Here is a 27,680-nt window from a genome sequence, read left to right on the forward strand (position 1 = left end):
GTGTTTGAATGGTTTGCAATACCTGCAGAGGATGGGTTAATGCAACCACTGGCTAACCCTTGCACTGAGCCTTTACAGTGCTCTTCACAGAAGCCAAGTCATAACAGTGACATAAATATATTGTTTATTAGGTAACATTCTAATATACTTGGCCATCAGCTCTCAGTGTACCACTGTCAAGGTTCAGTGTGCCCTGTAAAACAACAACCAATCCTCTCTAAAAACTGTTTTTCTTGTTAGAAAGTGGCTATACAAAAAAACTTGGACTAAAAATTTAAAGATCTAGTATTTTTTAATCCAGAGTTATTTTTCTTAAACATGTTTTAAGAGTAAAGAATGCTAGCATTCATTCCAAGTCACATTAATAAAAACATTAAAGTAGAACAGATTTACCTCACCCGGGATAAGTAATTGAGGATCACAAGGTCAGGAGTTCATGACTTAAATCCTCTTTCGTATGCAAAGACCAACATTTCATCATGTTTCCTTCTTAACTCCTTAGTATTCCGTTATGGAATTCACAGTCTACGATAGAAAGAACTTTGGCTCTCATGAAAATAAATCTGTCCCATTAAAAAATACACATTAACCCCAGCTATTAACTTGGAGGACTATTAGCAACTTCCCCTTTGTAAAATATGACTATAAGGTTTGTAATTATTCAGTCTTTTTATAAATTATTGCTTTTCTAAGTGACATTCTGTAACATTATGAAGATGAACCTTTTTGAGTAGAAATGTGTACCAAAGATGATTTTATTTCCTATTGAAGAGGAGTATTAGCTGCAACTGATACCATATTTTTAAAACCCAACATAACCACAGCACCTGACATATCACATATTTATGCAGGGCCTGCAAACACACACCATTTCCCAAAAAAAACAAACCATAGCTTTAATAACATTGATTTTCATACTACTTCCATGAGACATTTTCAGCCACTTTCTCAAAATTTTATAAAGGACTGGTACCTGAGTAGAGTCCTTCATAAACAGAAAATGTACCATCATGCTGCTATCTGGACATGGCTCCTAGATTTATTTTCAAAACTCAAAGTCAGTAACAGTACCAATAATATCTTTCTCATGGAATTCATGGAAAGACACCACCCCAGTTTCACATACTGTGCAAATGCACAGCCATTCATGAAAAGTTATCTGTGGCAGAACCGAACATTCTCAGGTGGTCAGAAAGTACTTTTTCAGTGAAACATTAAATCTTAATCACAGACCAGTACTCCCAAATCACGGCGCACATCACGTAGTGCAATGTAAGGCCGTTTTCAGCTGGTACATGGCTCACCACAGGCCTTTCTTAAGGGGCAGTTTGGATGGCCAGCCATCCACAGAGTGGAGGGCCTCACAAAAAAACAGTTATGAAATCCTGATACAGATGGTCTACTGCCATTTTTGGATATTACCCCCACACCCCAGACACATGCATACAAGAGTTATTAATTATCAAAGCATGGGAATAACTTTATTGCTAACAGCCCATCTTGTGCTGTCCCAGGGAACTTGGGTAGAAGGCAGAGCAGCTAAGAAAAGCCATCTAAGTCATGAGTTTCATAGAGGGGTTCTCAGTAGTCCTTAGTCACTGCTGTTTGATGGACTGCCTTGGGTTTCCCATGACCTTTTAAAAATCCTCTTACTACTTACTCATACACATACACCATTCCCTCCAAGGCTGTTGCAATCCTTAAGCCTTCAGTTTTGCATCACTAGTACTGAGCTCCCAGGAACATAAAACAATTTCAGGGCCTTATTGCAGTATTTAAGCTATTATTGCAACAGATCTACTTCCTCTTCAGCTCCAAGACTGTCTTTAAGCTCCCTAAGAATCAATCATGCCACTTCTCTTGCAGCAGTGAATGCCAGAAGATCCTCAAGATAGAAAACCTGTTTCTGGAAATCCCTTTTTATAACCCTGAGGTGGGCTGTAGTAGTGGAGAGAGTGAAGTAAAATGGTATGGGAGTGTATTTAAAATAAGGGGGTGTACACACACACAAAAAAAAAAAAAGAAAGAAAAAGGAAAAAAAAAGAACACCCTACAACTTTGATAAGACGCTGCTAAGATCTCAAGAAAGTACATTTGTCTGTTATTTAGGCTGGAATGGAAAACTGATCCACAGTCTGAATTCCCACAGTGCTGGTTAGAGCGCTACCCTTGTTGCTCAGCTGTGTATGACAGGAGGAAGAAGCTGGGTGACACCACCTGCATTCACTGGCATGGATTGTAATGAAGAAAAGCATGTAAACTGCACCCTTTTGCAGGTTCACAAACAGGCTTCAGCACATGCTATTCTCCCAAGGGGTCCTAAGTAGTCAGGATTTCATCTGACTAGTTGATTAAAGAGATTAGTTCGCTTAGTCATTACAATGAGTGTCACATTTATAGCGAACACAAGAAAAGGCTCAGGCTACAGTAGAAAAAAGACCTCACTTTACCAATACCAGTGAAAATTATTTTCTCTCAACTGCAATGAATGTAAGGGTTGCAAACCAGGATTTTTAAAATACCATTTTTAGGCAGAAGAGACTTCTCTGCTTACAGTTCACCTCCTTCTCATTATGTGAAGAAATAGGAACAAAGCACATAGCAATATCCTGTGAAAAAGGCAAGACTGTCTTTTTCTGGTTTTAATATTACCTATGTGGCTCTCATTTCACTCCTCTACTATCATTTTATTTACTGTGAATTTTATGTCTTTCCAAGACCAAAAAAAGAAGCACGCCCATAACCAAATGAAGAAGCAACTCCATCCTACAACCCCAGATGCTCCTTGGACATCTTCCTTTCTCCCACTTCCCCAAGTCCCAGCCACCCATGCTAAAAATGGATTTGGGGATACTGCTAGAGCTGCATGATGAAAAATCAGTAAGTGGGAACTATTTCGCTGCTGCTACCCCAGTGAAGCTGAAGACAGCTATAATAAATAATTGTAAAGGGGATTTTATATTTTAAATTGTATAATATCTACCTTATGAAGGCGTTTTTACTGGAGATTGACAAGTGTGGGAAGTGTGAATAGTGCAAATGTTCACAAATTATAAGGATCCAAAAAAAGTTGAAATGCATGTGTTATAATATTGGGGACAGGGGAAGAAAGTGGAGGTGTCATAAAAAAAGGGAAAAAAATGAAGGCATTTTGTGAATAATTTACCTAGAAAAATTAAAATGGTACCATTTCTTCATCGACTTTCACATTTTGCTGAACTGTACCTGCAGTGTTCTTCATGTATTTATTTGAATGTTCATTCTACAGATACCAAGTCTTTAAAAATACCTTTTTTGTAACAAGCACTAATAGCAACTTCATGATTACATAAGACAAATAGAGCACTCTCGTAACACGCACAGTTTATCTAGCAAATTTATCTGAGGTCTATAGCCACATAATCAAATTAAAGATTAGTTCGCCTACCTCACTCTTACTATAGAAAGTACAAAATCATAGGAAATTCTAAACACAGAGCTATTATTAAAATGTATGACTCAACATTAATGAGAAATACAACCAGACTGACTGCTTTAGTACTGTCATAACTGAAAAACACAAAACCACAACATTTTTAGGAACACGGCATATAATCCCCTAAAAGGTAAAGGTTCTGTAAATTTTGATGGATTACTCAAATCATCCTGTGTAGCTAATTCTTACAGCCTCTTATGCTCTAATGCTCTAGTCTGCTCACATGACTACCAAAAAGGTTTACTAAATACAAATATTCAAAGACAGCCGAAGGAGTGCCAAGGAAGCTGTAGAGCTCAGTAAACCCTTGCTCTACTTCCAGCAAAGGGCAATGTGGATTTGTAAAAGGCACTCTTCCAAAAAAACATTCAAAAGCAGAGTCTGGAGCTGAGAAGTTCTTCTGCAGGAAAACTGAAATAAAATTAAAAAAAACCCCAAGAAAACAAGATGATGTGTGCCGATTGTGAAAAACCCAACAGATTTATCATAGAAGAAGAGGGCTATAAAGGAAAGCAGAAGAGAGACAAGCAGACTCGTAGGTATGTTCATGGTTTTAAAAATATATTCTCCAGGATATTTTTTTTTTTGTAACAGACAATGCTGTGCCTTACAAAGACTCTTCAGTCAGGGGTTGGAATCCTCTTTCTTCTACAAGGAATATAGTCTCAAAAATCTGGACACAAGACAGACATTAAGAGTTGCAGTTTATAGATCCCACATTTTAACTCAGGGAGAATTGACCGATCCCTCCTGGAACCAAATGGATGACTGGAGTTCATGAGGGAATGATTAACAAAAGGAAGGGGAAAGGACATGAGCTCAGTGACTGTGACACAGATAACCTAAACCAGATTTCTTAATGTTAGTCAGTATTTTTTTGTCCTTCAAAAATGATGCAGCTAGACAGCCTTTTAAGGATTTCATTACATTTTAAAACAGAAATTAGTTTACTATATCAAATATACTTCCATATATATATCTTTTACAGACATAAAAACTGAATTTATCTGTACCATAGGCAAAAGAATACTCCAACTCTAAATCAAGACCACTCCTACCTAATAAAAATATTTTCAGTTCTTACACTAAAGTCCCGACTCATGCCTAAAAGAATCTTAAAGACACAGAAGACCATATGTTTATATAGAGATCTCAAAATAGACCCAAAGTCTTTGTTTACTTACTCCAACTCATCCTCTCCAAAGGAATAGCCTAAGAAAGTGATGGAGATCTTAATAGATGCTGTCAAATGGCTGTATATAAAAACATTTTCAACTTAGTGACAGACATGCTGCAGAAGGATGCAGCTTAGACCTTTATTACCCAAAGCTCTCAACAGCTGACAAAATTTCCTCAGCATGCAACACCATCCAAGAGAGAATAATATGTTCAAAAACTTATTTTTGGGCACAGCAAGACCCCACAAAGTAAAAAGTGTCCACATTCACTTTATTGTACAGTAACAAAGTGGGGAATCATTGCATCTGCCCTTAACTATTTGGTAACACTCTGTAAGCCACGAAAGACATAACATTCTATGTCAATTAAAATGGATTTGCTTACTTAGCCTGGAAAGTGAATCATGCCAGACTCAACTGCCAATATTTTGTACAGAAATCTTTTTGACTCCACCCATAAGCAATATCAGTCTTTGAATGTTGCTAATACCACTGAAACATTGTGGTTTGAAAACCCCAAAGTTTTAAATGCAAAATACATAATAGATGAAGCAACCAGCCTGCTTCTTAAGCAATTACTCTTTGTGTAGTATATACCTACTGTACATGGGAATTGTTTTTTATCTGATCCATGTTACAAATACTGTGAATTGGTGCTGTTCAACAATTAGAGGTTGCATGTGTTGTGCAGTCTTAAAATAAAAGCATCACAGGGCAATAAAGTAATATTTTGATGCTAGTAAAAGAAAGTATGTAATTTCATACAGAAGGCTGAAGTGCTATGGCCCATCTAGAGAACCATACAGCCTCCAAAGACTATACAGACACAAGTACCTATAAGTGACTGCAGCAAATATGTCTTATTTTCTGCACCTTTCAATAACACCAAACATTCATTAAAACCCCCACTATTCGATAAATGCACCAACTGCTGGCCTAGTTTTATTGCATCCACAAGTGCCCACCATTCCCCTTCCCCCCTCACAAGTACAAAGCAGTAGCCCCTTCTACAAAACAAGTAGCCCAGTGTATGTACCAAGGTGCTTCACAGAGAAATCAATTCTCCTAAAATTCATGTTACAGATTACTTTTTTGAACTCCTGCATCTTGTCATTTTCCCTCTGAATTTTCAGTCTAGGACACTGTGTGTCAGACTGTCCTTGGACAGGACATTTTCTATGACCATATCTCTTCTTGAATGCAGTCTTAGGTTGCCCTGCAGGGTTCTTCAAAGGTTTTTCAAAACTCTCAGCAAAAAAAAAGCAAACCAAACAATGTGCTCAAAGAAAAAAAAAAAATCCCAGTATCAAATCATTCCCCCTTTTCTGATCATAGAGAAAAAAAACCCAACCACACTTCTGCATTCCTTCAAAGGTGGTTCAGCTTCTGCAATACATTGGGTTGTAGAATAACAGCAAGGCTCTGACCATAAAACACACAAATCCTTATGTACACAACAGTTTACCTACTTCCAACTACCCCAACTGGTCTAATGTAAGTTCTCTTGCTTTACACTGTGTAATTAACAGGATGAACAAAGGAAAAGAATATCCATCTCAGTCACCAAGAAAGAAAGAGTACTTTATTTGTACTCTGTTCTATAATCACACTGCACCAAATAGTGCTTTTTCAGCAGTGAAGATCAGTAGACTATATTATATTTATATTTACATGAAAGGGCAATCCCATCATTAACACTTACAATACAAGTAGTGATTTGGGTAATGGAAGTTCATAAATCTACCACATTTAACAACATAAAGCAAGGCTATTGAGCTTCAAAAATTTTCTTGAATGAGACAGTGGCAAGAAGGCAAAATAAGTATTATGAAAAGGTAAGGTGATCTGCCAGTTGTTGAGTTACACTGTAGTTACAAGATCCAACACTGTGATCTTTTGGATAATTCCTGGTATAGCTCTTAAACTTGCATGACTGAAAATGAAAAGCTGCACACATGAGCTTGTCCTCTTCTGGATGCAGCCTAGGCTCATACATAAGTTCTCATTTTAGAAAGTATGCACCTTTTTTAATTGTGTTGGCCTTGATGCATGCTCCCTGTAAGACCAATATGAAAACAGAACATATAGTTCTTCTTTCTGGTAGTATTTTAATGCCCTTTATGGAATGAGAAACAAAAAATCTTCTTGATTCTCATACAGTAACTATTTATTCTAGTCCTATAACTAGTTCTGCAGAGACTTCCACCTTGAGCTCTCAAATTTATTTGAAAAAAGACTTCAAATAACTAAAGATGCAAAGATAAAGAAGATGTTTATAGGCACAATGGTCTATCCCTTCAATTTGTATTTATTTTAAAATTCATTATACCCTAAACAGCTCAGGAAGGTAGAGCCATTAAATTGGCCTTTTAGCCCACTTCTGAGATACTGAAAATGCCCTCACTTAAATATTTATTACCCATTTTCCAGTTCTTGAATCTTCTAACTGGAATACAGTGCATATTTTCATCCTTACTTGAGTAAGGAACACCTAAATTGTTCCTGAAATTAAACAATTTCAGGTCAGATACCAGAAGTAGTCATGCAAAAAGTACAGACTAGCTGTTTTCCATATAAACTGTTGTTTGTTTTCCTATCTTATTTTCTTCTTCTAGGTACTTTATGGATTTCAGTAATACTGGCATCAGTTCCGGAAGATTGATATATATGACAAGAGCTTCACAGAATGGACAGGAAACACTGAAGGCAGAACAAATACTTGATACTTTTGGTCAGGTGAAAAAAGATCTCAAGAAACTGATGTGTGATTCTGAGGTCAGGCAGATGACATGAAATGAACCCATCCTGTGCTGGCTTACAAACCAACACTTCTACCCTGAAATAACTGTTCACTCACATTATCAAGTCAGTCTACAGTAAAATATTTGCCTATGATGCTATTTTGGAAAAGGCTGTTTCAGATAGCAAAAGTTGGTTCTATCTACCTTCTTTAATTAGCACAGTGTAAAACCTGCAGTCAACTTTCCAGTGTATTAATGACTTTTCAGTTATTTGGTTACCAGTACCTCATTACTAACATTTGGTATTTCTTTCTTTGCCTTGTGTTGATAGGTTTCACTGGATGCCTGACACTGTCTCTCTGTTTCCAACAGGAATCCATCAGACAGACCTTGACTTTGTGTGCAAATTTATGAACGACTACAGCAAGGTAGTACCTTGGACAACAAGAGTGCTGGCACTAGGGCTGGGGTTAACAAAATTCCTCACCATTCAAAAACTGCAATAGTCTTTGGATAACATTTTGGACACCTGAAACTTCAACCCTGCCATGAAAGTTTTCTCAGCAGCTCACGATCTTCACAAATGCTGCCTTTAGCTGCTGGTGTGGGGATGGAGAGGAGAAGAAGAAATATATTTCTTCCAGCTAAATGTCTCTCAGAAGTTCATAAAAACTGACATCGCAGATGATGAAGTATTCACTCTGTTTTTGAGTTTCCTCACTGGAAACAAAAGCTGAAAGTGTAAGTACGAGCACGCTCATTTTAACTAATTAAATCGCAGGTCAGCAGCACTCGGCTGGCTCCCTTTCTCTTGGCGTCTGCTGCCACCGCGAGGATTAAAGACAAAATGCAAAGAATGCAGGAATTCCTCAAGAACCTGGTGAGAGCAACACTCAACTGCAAACCATTCTCCAGTCAGTCTCACTTCTGGGTATTTTATCCCATTGCAGCTTATCACTCTTAACTCCCTCTGAAAGCCATGAAAGGGTGAAAACAGGGAGAATTCAGGGACAAATCAAGCAGGGAGACTCTCCAAACTAGCTAAAATGTCCTAAACTGAGAGTCTACAGCTGAGAATCTGCACCAATCTCATTCCTCCTGCCATGTTTATACACAATTTATGCATCCAAGTTTTACTGAAAGAGAAGCCTCCTCCTAATCATCTTAGTGGTCCACACAACCATAAAAATTTTGGAAAATAGTCCAGTATTCCTAGTGACAGTAACACTGTTTCATTAACATCACCACTAAAATGTCACACATGCTATATTGATAAACAAATCTGTTCACAAATTTAAAACAACAACAAAGTCTCAAGCAGTCAATTAGTCATAAGTTTTCTCAAAATATAACAGGACAAGCACATTTTACAATTTTAAATCAGAAGAAAAAAGCACTGATAATTTTTATAAAATTTTATAGATTATCAGAGCAGACAGACTTTTCTTAAATTCTTCAGCTGCATATTTTGGTAGCAGAATAAGCCTGTATCAGAACATTTGTATTTATAGTGCTGGTAAATTGATATACACAAAACTGTAGTAGTCAAGGACATGTGATCCCCTGAGAAGACAAGAACTTGTAATGACAATATTCATATTACCAAGGCAAATTGCTGCTTTCCAACATCTTTAAGGAAACATTACATCCCCTTAAATATTTTTATTTAAACTTTCCTAATCCAGGTATCAGTTATAATATGCTATCCCTTCTGCATCAGAAAATTGAAAGGTTTCTCAGCTTTGCTTTTTCTCTCAAAACTTGACATCCCTTTTTGAGTTTGAATCAGCTCAAAATCAGTTCAAGGCAAAATAGTATTTAATGAAGATTAATGAAGATTTAGGGAGATTTCATGAAGTTAGGAACACCCACCCAAAGACCTCCAAGTTTATTATTTGCTCATTACGAATGAGTTTCAAATGACTGATGTTTGCAGTTAATGTGCACACCAGTGAATGTGCACATCACATTGCTCAAAAAGAAAGGGGATGAACCTATGGGAACACTTTATACTCAAGCTTTCCTCAAGCTTAACACACTGGTGTATCCAGAAGAATAAAGCCATGTGTCTTGAAAAGTGATGTGATTTTAGAATCACATCTACCACATCTTGGCTAAGATTTATTGCAACACAAAGTTTAACAGATGACAATCTCTCTATCTCTAAAGAATGGATAATACCTTCAGTGAATTCCATTGTATGAGGTTCAAATCAGGGTATCAGAAGGGCAACTCAGACATCAGTCACAGCAGAAGGGTCTATTTATTTAAGTAACTAAGTTTGTGGATGGGTAAAGGTGATCTCGCCTACGTCTGATTCATTTGGCAACCCAAAAGCAGGAGGAAAACTCAAGAGATGAAAGGTGAACAGCTGGCAAAAGAAAAATCAGATGCACCTTGAATAAACATGAGTCTTGTTTAAGACAAAGTTGGTGAGACTTACTAGTTTACAAGAAACAGGGTGAGGCTGACCTAATAGAGTAACCCTGAGTAACACTGGATACTGCCACCACTCAAACCATTTACACTAAGTCAAGGATAGTCACCACTCAGTCCTTCTTTCCATAGGGCTTCAAGAACAGCAGTTGCAGAAAACATGAAGGGTACATGAACTGGTTTTAAAGCTCTCAATGTCTTCAGTATTTATCTTCAGCCAGAGAAGATTCTCCTTACAAGAGGTTCCAATAAAATGGCCAAGTTGGAGAAACTGTGAGACAGGAAGGAAATAATTGAATTGCATGTCTGTTATCTGCTACCCAAGAACCAACATGGAAATGTAAGCATTGCATCCAAAATGTGGCGTAAACTGGACCAGGGCGTGGTGGGAGTGGGAAACTGAAGAAAAGTAAAGCACGAGTTTTAACAAACTTTGACAATTATCTTCAGAGCTGCTGTTGCCATGTCTACAGTTAACCAGTTAGCACTCTTTAACTACAAAGACTGAATGCAGCCTGTAGAACACCTCTCCACTAAGACTATTTACAGTGACCTTTGCAATTACTGTTTTGGTGGCAATGGGTTTATCTGCGACTTAAGGTGCAAGAAAGCCTTCCTCATATAATGTCACAAAATAGCTTAAGAAATATTTAAAGGAGTTAGCAGTCTTATAACGTGAGTATTAACACAGTGAGACACCATCTAACATAAGGTCCTTGGCACTTGCCTTCACATCCCTGTGTCTATGAAAACTGCACCTGCCTTTTTGGGGCAATGCCACAGTGTTCCATCATCTGCATCTACTTTTAACATGGTGTGATAAGTGCCAATCTAGGGCACCTCACTCCATCAAAGTGCTCCTAAAGACCATATGGCTTTCCAAAAGGACCTATTTCCTACCATTAGTGGGGAGAACATCTTGCAGAAGTTTTAACTTACATCTGGCAGAAGAAGACTAAAAATATATGGGCTTGAAATATAAACAACCATAAACAAAATCTGACTTTTGCATATTCTCATTCATAGGCAAGACGTGGAAACTGATAAAGAACATCTACTAAGGCATGTGAAGTTTGCAACTCTTTACTAAAGAGCCAACAGGAATCTGAGAATTTACTTCAGTCTGCAATAAAAACAATGGCTACCATTATAAAAATGCTAGACCAGCAGTTTCATCAGAATATGGTATTTCATGAGCTGATATTGAAATTAACCATCATGCACTCCCAAGTTTAAAAAAATTAAAATCCATGCTGCCATCATAATGAAATTACCACAAATTTTCTTTCCAAGTTTACTCCCAATTTTTCAAATTGCAAAACATTAACAGTCCTAATCATGCTGTAGGAAAAGCCATGGTAGTTTAGCTACAGAATCCTGCTTCATTCAGGGCAAAGCAAATGGTGAGTAAAGAGCAAAGAGAGGCGATACAATGGTACCTATAAACTGGGGAAACTAGTGTAAGAAGACATGTGGCTGAGCCAAGAGACAGATACAGTTTTCTTTGAGAAACAAGAGCTGTATGCCTCTTTTTGCCACAGAGGAGTTGGCTTCACTGCACGGCAGGTCACACACACAAATCCCTTCCTGTGCAGCAGCACTTTTCTTCACATCTGAATCAGCAGGTAACTGGGAACACAAGTGGAGACAGCTTTGAGTATCATAGCTTTGTTTTGAGTACACAGTATCTGTTTAGATAGTCATTCAAATCTAAATTTAAATTTACTAATTTAGTCCACATCTGTAAACAAGTAATTGAACTTTCTTTATAATTTTGCTAGCTCTTTTAGAGCAACCAGCAACAGCCGAAAGTTACAATACCCTGTGACTCAGTTTTTTCTGAATTACTGACATAGTTTATCCAACACTGACGTCAGCTTAGATAAGATCCCAAAGAATTCACAACAGGTAGAAGACAAGCACTGAGGAACAGAGCAGATGTGTGATTTAAAATAATAAGAAAAAAATGCATCTTATTTTGGATAGGATTTGGATCCCATTTTTTCCCAATAAAGGAATACAGAATTTCCAATCTACACTGTTATCAAGCCCGCTATATGACACATTCAATAACTTGTTCTGCACACAGAAATATTTGTGAAGTGTTACTTTTACAGTCACACACATTTTCTAAAGAAAAAAGGTAGATCTATTAACTACACAGAAATTTTGTAATAAAAATGTTACTACTACATAAGCACTTCTATAACCAGAGAAGGTAAACTTAAGCCATGAGCACGATGCAGGAACTTGACCATACCAAGAAAATCCTGGTAACCTCCAATTTATTAACTAAGAATCTGCTTCATCTTGGGGTAAATGAGATTACTGACTGCAACAATGAGCTGCTGCCTAATTTTCTTCCCATGTACTCTTGTCATGCATTAGCAGCAAGGGGCAGGGACAAAGTTTTCCCTCACAGGAGTGTAGTGTCCATCTGTCTAGGCTCAGAGACCTTTGCTTGGTGCAGTAAGGAACTCATTCTTTGCTTAGCCTCTGGCTCCCAAAGCTGGTCAGATGGAGAGTTTTCAGTTATGGAAATCTGCAGCAGCAATGCAGTCTGATAATCTGCAAAATGGGGCAGTTACTCCAACCTGGCATGCTGCTGCCAGGACACCCTCTACTACACTGCCTCTTATGCTTATCTGAAGTGAGACAAGAGGATACTAACAGTTGCTACCAGTCAGCATTTTTCACTGGACTAGAAGTGGAGATTGCACACAGGAAAGCCAGGAACACTGTACTTTTAAGACATTCTCATGCATTAAGACAGGGAACCTGTCTGACAAGTATCTGAGAGGCCCAGACCGTTATGGTGGCGTGGGGACAATAAAAGCAGTACCAGAAAGTTCAGTTTCTTCACAGCTGAGCTTTCACATCTTGGATGTGTAACCATCAGAGGAGGTCATGCAGCTGCAACATTAGTGCTATATTTGTTTACTCTCAAGATGTAATATTTTTAATCTGAGAAGCAGTTTTCAGAAATTAGAGTAAATATCAACATAATAATTTGGACACCAAATGTAGCACTTTATTTTAACAGCTCTCTAAAATACTTTTAGAATTAGGCCAAGCTGTAGACATCTAAACTAACAGTTGAAAACTAGATCATATGTAAATTTAGACATGATCCACTTATACTTTTATTTTCCATCTGCACAAGAGGAAATATATCAATGGTCCACTCCTTGGAAAAATCCATACTAGACACTAAAGACTTCTGTATATAGTGCAAGAATTATTCCACATAAAAAAAGAAAAGATGACATACAGATAACATGTTGCATTTGCTATTATTTATTCTATGCTGCATATGCTGCAAAGAATGAGAACACAATGAGGAATAGAGAAAGGAAGCAGTCCTTTAATCCAAGACAACACAACACATGTTGAAGTAAAACACACGTACCAAATTTTGGACAGATATCCTTCATGATGGAGTACCCAACTTGTGCATGAATATTTGACATTTCAACTACAGTTAAAATCAAACCCAACTGATCCTTATAGTTGAGTCTTCCTAATGATATTCATTATATGACATTATCCAGCTGATTCTATTATGTTTTAACCTCTCAGCTTAAAGTTTTCTATCATGAATACTAATGGATACTTATGACCAGTATGGAAAATTAGGAAAACAAGCAAAGAAGCAAAGAAGCAAAGTTTCTCCAATATTTTAATAAATCTGTTGTTCTGAAATCTGCTCCAGTTTTTTCAGCACCCTGGTGTTGAGCCAGAAGTTACATGCTGCATTCTGTAGGCTTCAGGAAAGATACAGCATTTTCACTTTTAGGGCTAAGAATGAGAGTACCCTTAAAAACTATAAATTCGACTCAAAATAAGTAAATTAATTAATTATTAACATCACTTCCATACATATTCAAGGACCGAACCAAGTACAAAGTGTCAAAAATACCATTAAAACAAAAATTAGGATTATTCTCCTTGAAGGAATTGATATATTCAGACTGTGAAACAAAACACTTCGTAAGTCTTCATCAGTGCTGACCATTTGACTCCAAATGAAGCTGGTAGAAGACAAAACCACTCAGTACTTCTGAAGCACTTCTGATAGCATGTGCCAAATTCAAACTGAGAAATCAGGCACTCAGGAAAATTTTCTGCCATGCTTCTGGATCTCAGCTTCCTCTTCCAAATTAAGCAGTAAATTCCAGACTGATGACACCACAAAATTAAGTTCACATTTGGGATTCCTGCAGTCACAGCAAGACTTGCTATGCTTTAGTGTAAAAGCATGTGTTTTACATACTTTCACATTACACTGACTTAGAATTTCAGATCTTTATATACTACAGCAAAATCAGAAACAGAACTGCTCCTATACTTGCAAGTAAATTTTCCTCCTCCACAGTTTATGCTCACAATATATTCTGGAAATTCTTTTAAAATAAAATGCATGTTTTCTCCATAGGAAGGTCCCCTGTGTGGAAAGTTAATTAAAATGCTAGAAGACCAGGCTTCATTTAGAGTCAGATTTATCAGAACACTCACTGAAGAAGGGCTACCCTTTGAAATGTTAAATACATTGTCAATCAGGGATGGCTGGGGGGGGGGGGGGGGTCAAGAAAGATTTTTCAAGCCATCTGATGCTCTGAAAAAAATGTGTACATGTCATAGTCAAAACCTGTATGTCTATGATGGGATGACAGACTTGGTCAGGTATTTTATGAACTGAGATAATTGTTAGTGCATGTTTAGGATGAGTTAAAAAATGAGACTACCCCAATGCATTCCGAGAGACTTAATTCATCAGTCGAATACCTATTAATAAAGAAAAAGACTATGAAGGTAAGAACGCTTCCTTAATATTAGTAAAAGGTTAGAGTAAGAATTGATTTCCAACATGTATCACATATAAGAATTCTGGCAATAAGAAGTTTTTGTATTACCTTTCCTAACTACTATTTAAAAAATGCCACCAAAAATCCAACCTAAAATGAAAGTGTTAGTTTACGAAATGCTTGAATTTAAGAGCTTTACATTTGCACTTGACCTCCTTTATGGTGACGATTGTTTCAAAATCTAAGTAATTTTTCAACCATAAACAAAGAAGACAAAAAGTAACAAGAGTCAGCTGATTTGAAAGACAGCATTCATAAAAGGTCCAAGCAATTGTCTGCAAGATCTAACATAGTACAGAAGATGCTTCTGGACCAAAGGCAGTAACAAATAAAAGAAAACAAAAAAACACAACATCATGAGATTATCTTTTTTGTCCTGTGCTTGCCTGTAGTAGCAGGAAGTATTTAACTGGCCTAGTACTTCATTTTGATAAAGCACTTCAGATTGTTGAAAATATCAGTTTAAACAAGCAGCTGGTTTCTTTTTTAAGGAAAGGACACACAACAGTTTCAAACATCCTAAAATCAGACTATATAACAGAGATGAAAAGGCCTGAGCAAAGTACTGTGGTTTCCAAAGTATCTCAAGTTAACAAAATTATTTGTTTTACAAGAAATCGTAATAGCAGCACCCTCTTCTGCACCATGCTAGACCAGGATGCAGTTAATCAGCTTCATTGTTTAATAAAAAAATTCATATTGACTCAGAAATGTCAAGTTAGGTTCTTTACCTTAAAACAGAAACAGCAAATTGCCTTGTGTGTCAACACAATTAATTCTTTAAACAGAGATTCTTGCCCTCTGTCTTCACAATGTGATCTGAACAGTTATTTTCTTAATATTTACAGGATAACTCTCTACAAGAAGGATCTGAGCATGCTCTGCAAATCACAACAGATAATGGCATAAGGAATGTCAATCAAATTTACTGCTACTCTGTGAGATAACCTGAAGGCATCAGAAAATCAAGGGTTTTTTTGGTACGAGATCCTATTATTTAGATTACACGTAGTTTGAGAAAAACCACATTCCATCAAGCACAGGACTAGTATCTACTATCTAATGCCAACAAATCAGTAATAAATTATTTACCTAATTAATAATAAATATTTGAGGGATATTGATAGCAAACACAGTTGATTAAGTTGAAGGCTTATGTCAATATAATTTGATATTATAAATAAGAAGCACATGTATGCCTGATGTTACTTGAATCAGGAGTCCGATAATATATGGATTTCAAGAATGAAGTGTGAACTAGCTACAGTAAACTTTTACCACTGATTAAAGATATCACTGTGAATAATGCTAACTTATAAAAAGACTCAAGTGAGGACAAACAGCAACACTGGAGAACAGCAACTATGATAAACCTGGTAATATTCTTCCATGAGCCACTACAAGGTTGTATCCCTAGAAGCAGCAGAAGCAGAGTAGAAAGACTTTTATACGCCAGTTTCAGAAACACTTGGACATATATTAATTATGAATTGTCAGATAAATAAATTCAAAAAATAAAACCAATGCTTCCTGCAGAAAAGAAATACAAACACTATTAAAGCAGGCACTGGTCACTTCAGATACACTGGATAAAACAGTCAGACAAGAGCAATAGGTGATAAGCACACTTGGCTTTTAAAGAATATATTCCAGAGTGTTTTCTTTCAAGGAATGGAGTTACGGAGTTAACCGTGTGAGTTAAAGATACAAAACAAGATGGAGAAAGCAAGTGTATCATGAATTCCAACCCAGTAGAAGATGAAGTGGCTGGGTAGAACAGTGTGTGTCCTATTCTGAACTAGGATTCAAAACAGTAACGCTGCTTGAACACTTTGCATGAAGTAATAGTGTCATACTCATGTTAAAATTCAAGCAACTTATGAGTTTAGAGCACAGAGACTATGAGGAAATGAAATAATGTCTTGGTTACATATATAGTCAAAGTAGCCACTTTTGGACTTTAGTCTAATTATTCATAAACTACTAAAGTCTGATCCACTGTCTGATTGCTTACCTCAAGCTGATTAAGCAGCTACCAATAACAAAGTTTTTATCAGTTCAACTTCAGAGACACAGAACTGTGTTGGGAATAATGGACTGAACTCAAAAGATACTACCTATTTATTTATGTGGGACTCAGTAATATTTTCAAACTATTCTTGTCTGACACAAGATTAAGAGAGATTAATCCAACATTTCTTTCCACATCATGTGAACAGCCAATTAATTCAAGTTTCTAATTATTCTTTTATCAGATTATCTAATTATCTTTTATCAGGGTATCAGTGTACAGCATACATATTAAAAAAAGCCCCCACCAACAACTGCAAATCAGCAGTTCTTACTTTTAAGAGTAAGGGTAGGAATGGAAAAACAAAAACAAAACTTTTGCTCCCATACTCATCCAGCCATCTTCATCTTAAGAGAAACTACTGTCAGTAAGAAAGGTTACATTTCAGTGGCAGTCAGTGCAGTAGGATGTACTGATGTTATGCTGCTTCAGCTTGAGAAGGTTATGTATTTGTTTTGTCCTGCACACAGTCTACATGCACTAGAACAGGAGGTGCTGCAGAACCCTGGCAGACTGTGACACTACTCACACAATCAATGCACAGAAACTCAAAGAACTGTGGTATTAGGATGAATGGCCTCCTCCTAGAGCAAACAAGGTATTAACATGTACCTGCTCTTCAGCATTGTATAGGGAATCAGACCAAGTGTGGAACAACTGTTCATTCTGTTTCAGAGCATCAGAGCCCCTATCTGTTTTTACTGAAACAGCTGGACCAGTAGTGGTACACAAGGGAGAACAAGCAGTGGTATTTGTTGATAGCATGAAGCAGCATGAAAAGATGAAAAGATAGTCCCATCTTCCCTGCCCACCCTCCAAATACCCCTCTGCATATCTGAAAGGCTGTTTGACCTTTCACTGCATTGCTTTAGCTTTTCCTGATATATCAGAAAGCATTAATTCAGTCTCTGGCAGATAGACCACATATCTGTGAATCTGCTTTAATTAGAAAATAACTACTGCCAAATGGCAGTTGATAGGGAGTCGAGTGCTCTTCAGGTGATCCTTTCTGCATTAAATATGAGCAGCTTCAAGTATAAAAAAACTACTCCCTCCATTTCAACTTTTCCATGAAACAGTTTTTCTGCTACCTCTGGTAGTTCAAAGACATAGCTGACATACGTCTGGAGACAGGATCAGTATTTTGTTCTTTTCCCCCCAGAAAAGAACAAAATACTGAACAAATATTTTCATCTCTATACACAGAGTTAAGAAGTAGAAGGCCCTTGGAGTGAATATGTACCCCCCCCCCCCAATATATTATTGTAGTTTCCCCATTTAAAAAAAACCCAGAATATAAAATGAACAAGACAACAACTGTACTGCTTCAATAGTAACCAAGTTGGAAAGACACTGCTAAACAAACAAGCTCATGAACTCCGATGCCACACTGAACAGAATTGGAAAACGTAAGGGAGCAGCAATAGAATTTGGAACAAGAGAATTATGCACTCAGAGTGCACAAGGAACTTCAAGGAAGAGGGACTGATATGGCTCCTGATCAGGAAGCAAGATGTCAGGAAGCATAACATCAAACTCAACTCTAGTGTTTCTCTATTGCTCTTCAACTAAGGCAAAATAAATGCTTTACAACACTGAAGAATCACAGAAAGAGTAAAAATATTTCCAAAATTAAGAAGAAAAATGTATTTCCAAGAGGAGCAATACATGACATTTATTTAAAAACAGCCTGTTACCCAGTCTTTCTCTAAGTGTCAAAAGCTTATGTTCACCTCTAAGTGCTATTTCATCCGCAGGGACAGTCCAGATTAATATGAATTTGAAGTACAGCTCTGTTAAACAAAACAGAGCCATCAGAATTTACATGACAGATGGGTGGTTTCTTGGTTGGTTGAGTATTTTTTTTCCCCTCACCCCATCCCAAGTGTGAGAAAATACTCTAAAGATTTTGAGATTTCTGTTCTTTTTCAAAATGTTAAATCAAAGAAGATCAAATACTCAATCAAAACCAGAATTATTGTCCTGTAGTTCCCATCTGTTTTCATTCATGGAAATATTTACAAAGAATAAAAGCAAAACAGTTGAACAGCTACTCTCCTGTCTTCAGCCATGCTCACAAGTTAGTAGACTAAACGAATAAAAGGATACGTACCTGACTGACAATGTGCTATGAAGTTCTTAAGCACAGCTGAAGCAGTAGAATGCCTCATACACATCAAGGAATTTTTACATTTATTTAGTTTTTAAAATTAGGTTATGAAATTACTAAAATAAATTAAAGCAGACACATTATGAGATGTAAATACCTTCTACAGCACCTTGCTACCTAGTCCTTTTGCCTATCTAAAAATTACATTAAAAAACACACAAACCAAACCCTACCAAAACCTTATAAAAATCAAAAAAAACCCAAAACCTCCCCAAAACTCTTTAATTATATCTTTTCAGATTATGAAGTGGTTAATTCTATCTATGTCCTTTAAACAAATTATTATATTCTTCTGCATTTTAGGTTTATAGTTTATAAAAGAACATAAAAATTAAATACATTTTTGCAACAGCTGACATGTTCAAAGTGCTTAATATCATGCTCCTATCTCATCTAGACAGTGAGTTAGACAAACACAAGAAGCTCAGAACAGGCAGAAGATAACACCATACGTCTGTTTTGTAATTCAGATGTCCAGTGAACCAAAGGATGAAGAAAAGTAATCTTGTTACAGAATGCATTACACTTGCCCTATGCTTATGAAGATTTAAGGCTATGAGATATGCCAGGACATAATCCAACCACAGGCTCTTGAAGGTTGGTTTATCTCACCTGGACTCCTCAGAGCAATCTCCTCCATTTTACAAGAACTTCAGTGGCCATGTGTGCATGCACAGACAAACGTGTGCACCTCTAACTGAAAAAAAATATCATCTGGAATAGAAAATGATTCTACAATCAACACAAAAAAATAAATTCAATCATAAACCTGGAAAGAGTTTTCACTTAAGGGAAGTTCCCCTTCACTTAAGGGAAAAAAACAACTTGCTTTTGCTGTAGTTTCATCCTCCACACATGAGGCATTTGGGAAAATAAAGATGATTCTGAAGAAGGCACTGCTTAGCACCATGAAGTGCCTTCTGCATTTGCTCCAAGATGCAGAATGATTAACTCCCCGTAGTTCAGAGAGTTGCAGCACGTCAGAGTTGGCAATGCCTCAGCAACGTTCACAACAGTTTTCAATAAAAGATTAAGTTGCTCAATATAAATTACACTTGCATACAATACTAAGAATCTGTGTTCACCCACACTTTTGGCAGGTTAACATAGCCTTCATTCTTCAGGATGGAAAAATACAGCTCTTCCTTATCCATTTTAATCTACAGATGACAAATTAAACATGAAGTATATTACATGTATCAAAAATATAGATTTTCAAATTAAGAAAGAGAGGCTGGGGGTGAGGAAATAATACCCAGAGAGAATGAGGACTCAATTTATTGTTGGGTTTTTATTACAGATGTTTTTCAGCCTGCTACTGATCTCCATTGCATGCACTAACCCAAATCAACCCAAATCACAGAAGGAATGGTCTCATTTTCTGAAGACCAACTAGATAATTTGCTTGAATTGACTACTGAGAAGAACTTTCTTTTTGCCCTTTAAAGGAATGAAGTCCTCTTAAAAGAAACTGTTAAAAATGTATTGTGTATCATAGAAAAAGTGCAAAACTTTTCCCTTTTATTTCTTTTTATTTTGAATACTTGGGAAAAAAAAAAAAACACCTTATACTTTTAAATAGCTTTAAGCTGAAAAATGTATGTTGTTCCCACAGGATGTAAATTCTTTAAGATAAAGATAATAGCATAAAATTTATAATTCTACCTGGACCTGACTTACTACAGTGATGGTATTTTCAAAAGGATGAATTTATTATTCTTGAAACCTTAAACATAAGTGGAATTTATAATTATTCAAATTTAAGTTTAGAACCAAACAAACATAAAATACCAGAATCTGAGGACTCAATTCAAGTTTTACTTCAAAGAGATCTTATCAGCTAAGATGTTCCACTACAGGTGATTGATGTTGCATCTTATGTTACAGACATTAATTGGCAGCTTTTTTCTTGGATTTTTTGATCTTCTGTACAAGAACATAGAAAAAGAAAAGAATAAATCCTTTCTTAAGGAGTTTTTACCTATTCTGGTCAACACAACAGCAGACATTTCTTTTTACAGCTTATTCCACAAGGCTTCAAGTTATTAAACTTTAATTTAATATTCATATGCAGAGAAATCACAAGACACAGAAGTTTCAAACATACATTCATACAGTGCTACAGGGATAATACAAAATATACTAGTCAGTGTACTTAACATGCTCATCCACTCTTGGAAAAAACATAAATATGACATGCACAGGACAGATACAAGGCTGCATTTTCTCCAGATCCTGCATAAGATTCATAAGATTCTATCCCTTTTACATGAGAATAAGCAATACCTCTGTTATCTTATATAGTTTCTCTACTGCAAGTCAAAAATCCAGAGAGAAGAACCATTTCAACGCCATGCAGCCAAGACAAAATGTTTCTAGAAAATTGTTACTATCAAAAAAGTTAAATTTGGTAAGCAGAAGGCAGCCCATATTTCTGCCACAGTTTGGACAGATTGCTGGATTAACAAAAAAAAAAACAAACAAACAAAAAAAAAACCAACAAAAAAAACCCCAAACTTTTAAAAATTAAATTCAACTTTACAAGCTCAAATGGAACCTGACTTGAAAAAGTAAGCCACAACTGTATGAAAGCCTCCCACCATTAAGTATTTCCCCAAATTTGTAATCGCACTGTGTCAAAAACCATAAAACGGAAGAAAAAGAAATTAGATGAGTGGGTAGGAATGAACGTAGTAACAATGCTTCAAATTCTATTCATTCTAAACTGTTGGGGCAGGGGGAAAGGGAAAGCAAATATTCAAATTAGGAGTTTGACATACTCTTCAAAAATTCAGCAGTCAAAAAGTTACAGTAGTAATGCGACGTTAACATGATGTAATATACCTGCAAAGTTTGCTTAGTTAAGATACCGCATTCCAAGAAGCATTCATGGAATACCCACTGATACACAAAACTTGCCTAATAACCAAAAGTTCTAGTTAACAGCTGAAGAACCCACCCTGCCACAGCACTTAAAGCCTCCCACTATTACTACACTTAACACAAGGAAAAATGATTTAGTTTTTTTTTCTTAAATATCAAGTGATTCAAGCTACGCAAAATCAATCAAAGAATGGAAATAAGTTAAAACACCTAAATATGGGCTAAATCTAATTAGCTTTTAAATTTATACATAAAGAAAAGCTAAGTATTGTAAGTCAGGGATTGTTTTCAGTACACTTAAAACTCCCCCAAAGTTAAGCAGTGATCCCAAATGTCCTGATGACTTCTGCCTACTGATTTCCTCCTATGCAAGGAGTGAATAATTACAACAAAAGCAAAAGAGCTTTTGAAAAGACATTGCAAATTATGAAAAGTATCAGGGATTATAAAATGCTTTTGCATTATTACAATCATCAGTATTTGCAGCCCAGGATTTCAAAGTCCTGAAGCTCTCTGTTCCTAACAGTTATCTGTGCATTATCTCCACATTAGAAGTAGCTGGCTGTATGGATCCTAAATACATTGAGCTCCCTTACAGACCAGGGAAGGAGTCCTCTCTGGTGGTAACAGAAAAATACCTCAAGCATTCAACCTTATGCAGACACAAGGAAAGTATCACCACATCAAGCTAAACTGTATTCAGGTATTTATAAAAAACATGAGCTGACACCATATAAAAGTTAAAATTATTTTCAAAATTAAACTCATTAGGATTAAGATTTAAAATTGGCTTGAGGATGCACGATGAACTTCAGCATTTGTGATGCAGAACACGTATGAGACCACAATTTCAGTCTAAAAGCCACTGTCAGAGCAGAAACTCTCTTTGCACAAAAAGTTCATTTCCAACAACAGTAATTTGGTGCATAGTTAAGAAAAGCAAAAAACCCATTACTCTAGTCATACACCTCTGAGCTTTCTAGGATCTCCTGTGTAGGAGTTTCCCACGCTTGACAAGGCATCTTTGTGTTTGATTTCCATCAATTCAGAGGAACTACTTTTTTTTGGTATGTTTTCTATACTTTTGTACATGAACATTACTAAACATATCTAAATTTCACTATCAAGTCAGTACTTAAATATGACGTAAGTAGTTCCAGTACCTTTCAAGTGAAGAAAATCACTATCTCTCTTTCCCCTCCCTTAATTTTTCTATCATTACTTTCAGTTTCTGTGGAACAGAAAAGCTTTTACTCAGAACACTTTCAGTTTCAATTTAGCAGGTAAGTGTAAAAGAATGAGTTCTGCTTGAGAAAGACATCCAAAGTTAGGACAGCAATCAGGAGTTAGGGTAAATGGGAAAAATACGAGTCAGAGGTTAGACTATCTCAGAAAAAAAATTAAATTTATAGCTTACTTCAACATTACATAAGTCTTAATTATACCACAATAGTTAACAGTGTTTAAAGCCAATTCCCCTTCGTCCCACTTACTCACAAAATAGTTTAAAATATGAGACTGCAAATGAGAATGTAAATTGCTCCTATAAAGTGATTTGTAATGTTTCTACAATTTATAGGAAATCAGGAGCCAAAACAATCTTGCAGAAGAGGTTGACTGCAATTCTTTGGAAAAAAAGTCCAAACAAAAAACAAGACAGAAACCAAAGCTAAAAACTCTGATCAAGCCCTGCAAATATGTTCAATAAATAATATGCTTAAAAAAACCCCACCACTTCATCTCAGGGTTAGCAAAAGCATCCTAAGAATTCTGCACAGATGAACACTTCACTTATAAAAAGAAAAGGAAATAAACCCCCCTGCAAATAATACAGCACCCAAGAATAAATTTGATAACCAATCAATTTATTGTATTTTTACAGTGGATGTTAAGCAAGAAACAGCCAACTGTGGTGGAAAGCCAGTTTCTATTTTATGTGGGTTCTTCTTTCAGAAGAAGAAAAACAAATGGACCCAAACTATGTCTGCTGCTGCTCCAGTGCACCAGTAAAGCCTCAGCATCACAGCAACAGCCACCTGATACTTAAACACTTATTTATGTGGGAGGTGCAGACTGAGAGCTGATCCTGAGCACTTACTGCACGCCCTCCCTGTCACAATCACTGGTTATGACAAAACACATTAAGTGCTTCCGAAGGGGAGAGTGTCAAAACATCACATGCACCACGAGAAATTAGTTGGGGGTAAGCTGTGACAAGTAAGAACAGGCTCTTTGAGAGATATTTAACAACATACACTATGAAAAGCCTTTGAGACTTCATAACATCTTGGTAACTGATATGCACAGCTCATCACAAAACTGATTGTTTTCATTTGACATAATAAAAGAGTAAGTGTGTTTTTAAGGAAAGGTCATTTTCAAACATTTATAAGCTTCTCTTCTAATATACTACTTATTTAGACTCTAAGGATTCTTAGTATCCTTCATTAGTGCATTTATTTGCATACCCTTTTGATATCTAATAGTAGCTCCTTAAAATATACACTGTATTTTTCTAAAATTTCAATAATATATTCTAAACTTGCTCCAGTAAATGTAGGACATATACAAGGACAAGCCAAAGCGAGGCTATTATTTACAAACTTGTGTTTAAAAAAAGAAACACAAAGCCCACGCCAATGCTGTTGCTCAACTTTGTTTGTTCTGTGATAGTGCTCTGCTGTCACTGCGTTCACCATTTCGCCTCTGCTGTGCATTTCCTCCATGTTGATGTTCAAAAACATTCCTCCTCTCTCTAGCAAAGGTACACTTTTCAGGTTCACTCTGCCAGGAGGACCTTAGGGGCAGGGATCCAGTTATTTACAATTGAAATGCTATAAAATATCAAACTGGTAATATTCTTTACCCCTTCTCTGACAAATAAACCCTTCCCCATTCTAAATAATTTCCTCTTATATACAGCAGCATTTCCATTACATTCAAAAACAATATAGAGCACCTGCAGCTCTCCCTACATCCAAACGAAACATTTAAGTCAGGCCCTGATCTGCAAGGCCTGAAACAATAATCCAACATTTCCTCCCAGCAATACGGAGATCAAGAGAATCTTTTTTTATTATGACGTGAATTTTAAACAAAATTGAACACAGGGAGTCCTAGGAGCGTTGAATTTCTTTTACAGCGCAAAAGGTCAGAGATGATTTATTTTTAAAATGGCATTGTTTCTGAACAGGTGTTTACTGCTCTGGCTTACTATGACAACCAACCATGTTATAGACTACACACAGTATCTATTTGTTAGAATTCTTTTGTTCAATGACAATGCTCCCTAGAGGAAGGCCACCAAAGGGATCTCTGCCTTCTTGCAGCCATACTAGTCAAAACACATGTTCAAATGCTTCAGGAGGAAAAAACATAACAATTTTCAATATTTCTTTTAAAAAAGGCGTATTGAAGAGTTAATTACTGCAACAGTTCAAGAATCAGAAGAGACATTTTACCACTGCTGCTACTAATAATTCCATATAATAGGAATTATGTCTTCTTCCTCCTTCCTTTCTACAGGCTGCACTAGTATCCTACAAGCTGGTATTTTATGGGTAATAATAAAGTCCATTATTTGTTTTTTGGAAATCAAGCACTACAGTTCTAACATACCTTTTGTCCACTGCTGTATTTCATATTTTCTCCTCCCCTTACCCACCAACAGGAATGAAGGAATCCAGTAAAACAGAAACAGAGTTTTATAAAGAAGGATGTAAAGACTACTCCAAATGTGGAATGCACTTAGATAAGCACCAAGACTCTGTACCATGCAACTTTACGAGAACAGGCAAAGAAGCTAATGCAAAAGCAAATCAGTATTTTCATGCTAACAGAAAACAGATATTTATGACCACAGCTAAGAGGCCAAATAAGCCCTCTGCTCAGACCATAAAAAAAAGGCCTGCAGTATGACTGTTCTGTTTCCTGCAGGAAATGAGATACTTGTATTAGATACCCCTGTGGTTTTCATACTGTAAATGTATCAGCTGGTACAAATCCTCCGGAGAGGACTATTAACTAATGCTTAGAAAGAGCAGTGGCAACAGCAGACCGCACGTAGCACCTCAGAGAAGAGGGGACAAAAGCTGGCAAGTCGTCCCTAAAAAATCTGAGAGCCTACAGCTGAAGAACACATCTTGTAGTAGAGGCGATGTCTGAGGAATGTACATATCTACACCCTCTTATTTCCCCTTACTCCGCTCACTGCTACTTTAAATAAGGAGTCTATTGCTCATCACCACTCCTCTCATTTAGGAGCCTCAAGCCGCTCCTCATTAAACCAACCCTGCTTACACGCGGCACAGAAGGACCATCCACAGGCTACACACATCTCATGCATACATGGCCATTTTTCCTCCTTTCTACCGCGATTTAAAAAAAAAAAATGGTTATTATTTTAATTTTTTCCCGTTAATGTTTCCGAGTTCCGAGGGCGCCGAGCGAAGTTCCCGCCGGGGGCGATGGGGCAGCCCCCGCCCGGGCAGGGCTCCTCCACCCGGGAAGACCCCGCTGCTCCCCCATCCGCATCGCTCCCGCCCGCCCGCCTGGGTGGAGCCGCTCGCCCTCGCCCGACAAGCGCCGATCGTGTTCTCCATTGCAAAACCACTGCCAGGGCCAGAAGCGGGGAGGAGGAAGGTGTAAACCTGTCTTGGGGACAGCCCGGGGACGAACACGGCCGGGGGGCGGGAGGGCAGGGCCAGGGGGACCAGCGGGGAGACAAAGGAGGGATGGAGGGTGCCAAGGAAAACAGGGGAAGCCGGGGAGGGGGCGCTGCCGGGGAGTCCCGCGGGGCACCTGCCCGCCTCGGCACACCCCCGCACGGACAGACAGACACACGCACACACGTACCGAGCAGCAGCAGGCGGTGCGTCTGCTTGTACTCCCTCTTCTGCTCCTTGAGCGCCCGGTCGATGCTCTTACTGACTTTCCTCGCCTCCTTCTCCGCCTCCCGCTCCTCCAGGCGCAGCTTCTCCCAGGTCCTCTGGAGCGCCGGCGGCTGGTGCAGCGCCTGCTGCCGCGCCGCCTTCCCCCCGCCGCCAAGGCCGGGGCCGCCGGCCTTGGGCAGCGCCGGCGGCCGCTCGGGGGCCGCCCCATTGCCGCCGCCGCCGTTCTGCAGCAGCAGCAGCGGCGGCCCGTCCGCCTCCCCGCCGGGTTTGCCGCCGGGCCGGAGCGGGACGCCGAGAGGCTGCGGCTGCGGGGCGGCGTGAGGCTCCGCCGGCGCTTCGGGCTCCGAGGCGGCGCCGGCGCTGGAGATGGAGCCGCCGCCGCCGGCGTCGCCGAAGAGCCGCGGGCGCAGGCTGTAGCAGAGCCCCATGGCTCGGTGCCCCCGCCGGGGACGGGCTGTGGCGCGGCGGCGCTGGCCTCAGCGCTTCCCGCCGGCCGGGCAGGCGGCGGCGGGCGGGGAAGGGGCGCCGCGGAGCCCCTCACGGCCCCGCTGGGCCATCTTGCATCTTCCTCCCGGGCTGTGGCGGCGGCTCCTCGGCGCCGATCACCTGACACCGACCGAGCTGCCACCGCCGGGTCCACGTTACCGTAAATACCCCAGCGCCAGCCCACCGCGCAGCACCGCCGGGGGAAGGGCGGGGGCGCCGCGCCGGCACACAGGCGCACACGGAGCGCAGCCCCCCGCCCCTCGCCCGAGGGGCCGGGGTCTCCCGGAACTCCCGCTCCGCGCCCCGCCCGGGAGACCCTCACCCCCCACGCCGCCCGCCCTCCTTTGCTTCCTCTCCCACTCCTTGCTTCCTGCCTGCCTGCAAGGGCCGCCGTGCCGCCTGTGCGAGCCCCGAGAGCTGCACACACCCCCTAGCCCTCCAGGGCTATGCCCCTGACAGACAGCGTCTCCCCCGGCATCCCAG

General features: G+C 38.6%; 1 protein-coding gene across 1 annotated transcript in view; it reads right to left on the reverse strand.

Moving 5' to 3' along the window:
* GNAL (G protein subunit alpha L) overlaps positions 1 to 27,154 on the reverse strand; it is a 178,638-nt gene extending 151,484 nt beyond the window's left edge. The window contains exon 1 of the mRNA XM_031503998.3: positions 26,674 to 27,154. Within this exon, the coding sequence (XP_031359858.1) occupies positions 26,674 to 27,139 (466 nt within the window). The 5' untranslated portion in view covers positions 27,140 to 27,154. The remainder of the gene's footprint in view (positions 1 to 26,673) is intronic.
* Positions 27,155 to 27,680: the final 526 nt, after the last annotated feature.

The sequence above is a fragment of the Lonchura striata genome, chromosome 2 (genome assembly GCF_050655825.1).
Source record: "Lonchura striata isolate lonStrDom1 chromosome 2, ASM5065582v1, whole genome shotgun sequence".
Lineage (NCBI taxonomy): Eukaryota > Metazoa > Chordata > Aves > Passeriformes > Estrildidae > Lonchura > Lonchura striata.